Below are 7011 nucleotides of genomic sequence, written 5' to 3' on the forward strand. Positions count from 1 at the left end.
GAAATTTAAACAGTGCATCAGTCCTGTCCGCACCTTAAGACGTGCTGAATACAAAACAAATTAATTTGTATTCAGCACATGCAACCCACTTCTGACAGTAACGTGCCTACTCTGAGCTAGAATTTCGACTATCAATTCGGTTGAACTAGTAATTTGTGTTTAAATAGTATATTTGTATTAAAAATTAATTAAATATTAAATTTACAAACTCACTTATTAATACTTGAAGTCTCTTTTAAAATTGAGAACCCACTGTACCCGTGTTATTGCTGCAATTTTCACTGTCATGGCGTAAAAAAGGGCGTCGCATTTCCTACGAATAAAAGAAGAAGAAATCGTTGATATATTACATTTTTCTGTTTTTTCGTGGTGCTTCAGATTTGTAAGCTGACAACTTTAACCGATCATTTTCACGACAACGATCGATAACTGGCTATGACCAACTTCCTTTTTCAACGGTTGATGTCTCCCTTGTTTCTTTCAGAAAGTTAACAACAGACTTATAAATATCTTTTTTCTACACTTTCTCTACAGTGCATCTTCTACCAATTCTGCTTTCCTTAGTTTTGAGGTATGCCCTTAACATCTTTTCTTTCATATCAAGTGTAGTTCTTTTTTCTGAGCTTATTGTTGCCTGTTAATTCTGAGATTTTCTTGATTTTCATTCAAGTACTTTATATATGAGCTCAATTTTATGTAAAATGAGTAGGTCTGAATATAGAACATAGAACTGAGTGAATGATGCAAGTATTTGCTGCCCCCTTTTATTATTTGTTTTTTTAAAAATAAATCTAATGGTGGCAAGAATCTAAAGATAGTCCAGATAATCTGTGATCATATTTCAATCTTTTCTTTCATACTCTATTTGTTTCAAAAATATTGACATTCTTTCCTTACTAGTCTGTTTCAAAAAGATTGGCACATATTGACACTACTTCCTTATCAGTCTGTTTTAAGAAGATTGGCATATTCATTATTTCCTTAATAGAAAGCATTTATAGCCACACAGATGCTATAAGACCACAAGTTTCAAAAGTTTTACTGCCATAGAAACGCTATGGCTTATTGAATATCACATATCTCAAAAGTCATTTTTATTAAAATTTGTGCCAAATCAAAATAGGACAATCTTTTAAAACGAGGGAGTATCAAGTATAGTTTTTTCTTAAAATTTATTTTATTTTATGGTTACCGGCAAATTCTGGTGTTTTCTGGATTTTCATACAGGTAGGTAGATATATGAGCTCAATTTTAAGTTAAGTGAGCAAAGCTGCATCTAGAATATAGAGTTGAGTTAGTAATGCAAGTTTTTGCTACCCACTTTAATTTTTTTAACTTAAGAATCTAATGGTGGCAAGAATCTAAAGATAGTCCAAGATAATCTGTGATAAAATTTCAATCTTGGTAATGCATGATTTAATGTTTGTTTTTCTTCAATGCCCTTGTCAATGTCTTTTATCTTTTTTATGGTTTTGGAGAATTTTGTGTGTTTTTTTCCCCACATTTAGAGCTTAGAAAGTGTATATGGTTTAACACAGATACATATAACGTATATGGTTTAACACAGATACATATAACGTATATGGTTTAACACAGATACATATAACAAATCACAGTTGGTATTATTGACAATGAGCTTTAATTTGAGAACTTATGAATTAGGTTAAAATGGATCCAAGGTTCAATAATTTTCCAACTTCTATGAATGGATTCAGTCTGGAGAACCAATCCGTACACATTTCTTCGAATCGTTGGAAGAATAATGAACCAAGATTTGAAGCTATTTATCAAGATCAGAAGCTAGTCAATGGTCCAAGATTTGAAAATAACTTTGTCCCAAAAAATATTGGTGGAATTCAATCAGTTTCTAATGACCCTTTACCAACAAGCAATATAGCATTGACTTCTGATATTGGTGCTGAGGATGAATACAATGAAGACTTTGATTTCTCTGATACGGTTTTGAGCTATATAAATCAGATGCTTATGGAAGAAGATGTGGAGGATAAGACACATATGCTTCAGGAGTCGTTGGAATTTCAAGCGAAAGAGAAGTCATTCTATGAGGCCCTCAGCAAGGAATATCCGCCTTCACCTCAGCAAAACCTGTCGATTACTTACCAGAATGGTGAGATACCAAATGAGTACTGCTCAGGAAGTCTGTATAATTTTACAAGTAATAGCAATGACAGTAGTGATTACCTAACTGATCCAACGGTTATTAACATTTCCAATGATCTTAAGTCCTCTTATGTACAAGGCCTTTCAGTTTGTAATGGTACTTACTCTTCGATTAGCTCATCGAGTAGCATAAATAATATTGTAGATGGGTTCTTAGACTCTCCTGTAAGTCCTCTTCATAACCCTGATATATATAACGACAGCTACCCGATTTGGAACTTTAGGAAAGGAGTGGAAGAAGCAAACAAGTTCCTCCCAACTAATATTAAGTTGTTGGACAATGTGGATATCAATGGCTTGTTGCCTCTGGAGAAAAGAGGAGAAAGTGGTTGTGTGGCTGCTCGGGTGGAGAAAAGGGATGAGGGAGAGGTTTCACCTACAGAGCCGAGAGGGAGGAAGAATCCTCATAGGGATGATAAGGATTTACTAGAAGAAGAAAGAAGTAGCAAACAAGCAGCTGTTTATACAGAATCAACAGTTCGTTCAGAGGAGTTTGATATAGTTTTGCTGCATAGCTTGGGAAATGGGAAGGAAGCATTGGAAGCTTATCGCGAGAGCTTGAAGAATGCTAGAACGAAAAATACGGTGCAGAATGGGCAATCAAAAGGATATAATGGAGGGAAGGGCCGTGGCAAGAAACACAGTGGTAAAAAGGAAGTCGTAGATTTAAGGACTCTTTTAATAAATTGTGCACAGGCTGTTGCTGCTGATGATTGCAGGAGTGCAACTGAACTGCTGAAACAGATCAGACTCCATTCATCTCCTTTCGGAGATGGCAATCAGAGATTGGCTCATTGCTTTGCGGATGGTATGGAGGCACGCTTGGCTGGCACTGGTAGCCAGATTTATAAGGCCCTTGTCAATAAAAAAACATCAGCAGCCGATTTTTTAAAGGCCTATCACTTGTATCTCGCGTCATCGCCATTCAGGAAGCTTTCGGATTTTGCCTCAAACAAGACAATCATGACAAAAGCAGGGAATGCTGCAAGGGTCCATGTCATTGACTTTGGTATCCTCTATGGCTTTCAGTGGCCTACGCTTATTCAACGTATCGCAGCAAGAGAAGGTGGGCCCCCTAAGCTTCGCATTACTGGTATAGAGTTTCCCCAACCTGGTTTCAGGCCAGCAGAAAGAATTGAGGAAACAGGACGCCGTTTGGCTGATTATGCTCAGACCTTTAATGTTCCATTTGAATACCATGCAATTGCAAAGAAATGGGAAACTATCAGACTTGAGGATTTAAAGCTTGAAAAAGACGAATTTCTTGTTGTCAATTGTTTGTATAGATTTAAGAACTTGCCTGATGAGACCGTGTTAACTGACAGTTCGAGAACTCTTGTTCTCGATCTTATAAGGAAAATCAATCCGGACATTTTCATCCATGGGATTGTCAATGGGGCCTATAGTGCCCCATTTTTTGTCACGCGTTTTCGTGAGGTCCTTTTTCACTTTTCTGCACTTTTCGATATGTTGGAAGCTAATGTACCACGTGAGTCTCCAGAACGAATGTTAATTGAGAGAGAGATCTTTGGGAGGGAAGCCCTGAATGTCATAGCTTGTGAGGGGTGGGAAAGAGTTGAACGGCCAGAGACATATAAGCAATGGCAAGTTCGTAATCTAAGGGCAAGGTTTATGCAGATACCTTTTGAACGGGAAGTCATGAATAGGGCAACGGAAAAGGTGACATCAAGCTATCACAAAGACTTTGTACTCGACGAAAATAACAAGTGGCTATTGCTAGGGTGGAAAGGGAGAACAATATATGCATTATCTTGTTGGAAACCTATTTAAGAAATCTGCAAGGCATGTTTTTAACATGCTTTCTTTTGAACATAAAGTTGTCCTTTCACATATTTGGAGAAATCAAACAATACAGAGGTAAGTCTCTTGATCTTTTTCACATGTTCTCTTCTTGTTCCTCTTCATCTTTAACATTAAAAAGTGACTGAATATGCCACCCATGCAGGTAAATGGCGAGCTTGTGGTGTTGTTAAAGCTAATAAATATTTGCTCACACGAGCGATATGTTGCTAAACTTCAGCATGCTTGTTCAGTACTGATCAATATATGATCAGACAAGGTGAGGCTTCAGAAAATGTTCTTGCCAACCGATGATGAAGTTGAATTACCAGCAGATAATCGTTGCTGCAAAGTGTGTAGCACATACCTGCTACCTTTCACCAGCACAAGTACCGCTTGTAACTCTCCTCATCATCGAGTTTTAGGCAGATAGGAAAAGATTGCCTAGTGTTTTTTTGTCTCTAGTGGAATTTGATTTCTTGTCGGTCGAGACCTTTTATCCCATTTCACTGACCATAAGGCTACACCCTGGGGTGCCTTATGTGCAAGGCGTTTGTTATTAAACATTACTAGTGTTAGAACCCGCGCGATGCGCGAAAAATTTGATAGAATATTAATCTTATAAAATTATGATCTAATATATTAGACTATATTTATAAATATTAGTTATATTTTATTATTTAATATACTGTGCAGAAATATAACAAAATCTATTCGAACTCAAAGGATACACATCATATAGTAACAAATAAATTGTTTGTTCCTTATTTATTCTTATTGTCAAATTAGCAAGTAGTTAATACTATACATTTACTAATGTGACTTTTTATTAACTTGTCAATCGGCTTAATATTTTGATACTATTTCTCTTATAATATAACCTAGATATATATTTTTACTCTTGAAATAAAATTATTTTTTAAACTTATGTTATATTGTTCAAAAAATTTCAATTATCTAAATTTATTGATAATTCTTTTGAGTGTTATTTATTTATCTTTTATTTTTTAATAAATTTAAAATATAAATATCATAAAATTATCTTTATCCCTTTTTTTCATACATTCTTTTCTACTGTAATATTTGATTAGTTTTCTCATTTTGTAGTTTACTGAATGTAATATTTTATACTAAGTTATAATTTTGAATTCATAAAAAATATAAAGAGATAAGCATTTTATTATTTTTATAAAAAAATCTACTAATATTTTAATAATTATTAATTTTTGTTATATATATAACATGCTTATCTTATATATAATATCATAATAGTATCTTTATATTTTTCATTATGAAATTATTAGTTCTATTTATTAACTAAATTTCCTAAATGAGAAATTTTATTAGTATATACATTTTACGTTATCGCTTGAATATGTTTTTTTAGTATTCTTTTTTTATAACCATTTATTTATTATGATTTTAGTTATGTGTATATGTACGACTTTTCTCATCATAATTCTAATTATAAGTGTTATATTTTTATATTTTCCCACAATATATATATATTAGGAAGAAACTACTATCCATTCAATTTGAGTTTTTAGTTTTTTATTTTAAAATAATTTTAAAACTTCAACTTGAAACTGCTCCATAATTTGAATGAGTATTGTTTTTATAAATATTTTCGCTTTTTATTATAAATAATTATAAGATATTTATATTTATTAATTCAAATAGAGTAACCAGTTAATTCAAATTAAAATTCAAAATATTTTTTAGTTAGAAAGGTAGTTTATTTGATCTTAACAATATCACTTGGCTTTTTATAGTTATGCCACTTGGGTTAATGAGATTTCTTTTTCTTCTACTTTTAATTATAGATAGATATTAGGAAGAAACTACTATCCATTCAATTTGAATTTTTATTTTTTTATTTTTTTTATTTTAAAACTTCAACTTGAAAATACTCCATAATTTGAATGGGTAGTTTTTTATATATATATTTTCGTTTTTTTATTATAGATAATTATAAAGTATTTATATTTATTAATTCAAAAAGAGTAACCAATTAATTCAAAATTTAAAAATCTAATTATTTTTTAGTTAGAAAGGTAGTTTATTTTGTCTTAACAATTCCATTTGGCTTTTTGTAGTTATGTCACTTGGCTTAATGGGATTGCATTTTCTTCTACTTTTAATTATAGATAAAAGATTGTGTAAGTTTAACGAGTCCTAACAATTGCATTTCATTCAGGATCTGATCGTTTAATACTTGTGGAACACCAGAGATGTATAATGAACTTTTGTCCAAATTTGCCTTCAAACCAGACACACTAGAGAAATGATTGAAAGCTTGAATCATCAATTGTATGGAAATTCTATCAGCCCTGCAACACATAAGCAAGTCATTAGCAAAGCAAACATGCACCAGCTTCATTCTACTACATTTAGGGTGATAATTGAAGTCCGGGTTATACTGCAGTTGTTTTAAGGATCTATTGAGATATTCCATGACCAAGACAAGTAGATATGGGGACATGGGGTCACCCTGTCTCAGTCCTTTCTTTGCCATAAACTTTGGAGTGATTCCACCATTTATTAAAATGGAATAGCTCACAGAAGTCACACACTCCATGATCCACCCAACAAATTTCCCAGGAAATCCAAATTCTAGCAGAACAGTTTTAAGGAAATCCCATTCCACTGAGTCATATGCCTTCCCTATATCAACTTTGATAATATATCTAGGAGAGATTTCCTTTTGTGTATAACCTTTTACAAGCTCATGTGCCACAATGACATTATCTAGGATACTCTTTCCTCCTATAAATATTGATTGTGAGGCTCCAACTATTTGATCTACTACCAATTTGAGTCTGGCAGTGAGAATTCTTGCTATTAGCTTATATAAAGTTGTACAACAAGCTATGTGTCACAGCCTCACTTTCTTACGCTCGTTAGCGGCACCGAATTTCCTGTGCGGTGCCTGCAGTTTTCCTCGCTGCAGGCCAACCTTTCTCCTTTTCCAGGTTTTCAAGCACGATCATGTGCCTGTGGTGAAGCCTTCCTGGAAGGCATGCTCTAATT

At 33.4% G+C, this 7011-nt stretch overlaps 1 protein-coding gene across 2 annotated transcripts; it reads left to right on the forward strand.

Moving 5' to 3' along the window:
- Window positions 1-251: 251 nt before the first annotated feature.
- On the forward strand, window positions 252-4641 carry LOC104114227 (scarecrow-like protein 9). Of its 2 annotated transcripts, XM_033660778.2 has the most exons (3): window positions 252-571; window positions 1663-4059; window positions 4148-4641. In XM_033660778.2, the coding sequence occupies exon 2, from the start codon at window positions 1669-1671 to the stop codon at window positions 3970-3972; it is 2304 nt and encodes a 767-aa protein (XP_033516669.1). In that variant the 5' UTR covers window positions 252-571; window positions 1663-1668; the 3' UTR covers window positions 3973-4059; window positions 4148-4641. The 2 variants fall into 2 exon arrangements, with proteins under 2 accessions (XP_033516669.1, XP_070051228.1); XM_070195127.1 differs by lacking the exon at window positions 252-571 and having other exon boundaries at window positions 613-4059.
- Window positions 4642-7011: the final 2370 nt, after the last annotated feature.

This window comes from Nicotiana tomentosiformis, chromosome 2, assembly GCF_000390325.3.
Source record: "Nicotiana tomentosiformis chromosome 2, ASM39032v3, whole genome shotgun sequence".
NCBI classification, from domain to species: Eukaryota; Viridiplantae; Streptophyta; class Magnoliopsida; order Solanales; family Solanaceae; genus Nicotiana; species Nicotiana tomentosiformis.

Excerpts from the sequence above, each read along its gene's own strand:
- LOC104114227 (XM_033660778.2), top strand. The coding sequence starts at position 1,669 with ATGGATCCAAGGTTCAATAATTTTCCAACTTCTATGAATGGATTCAGT.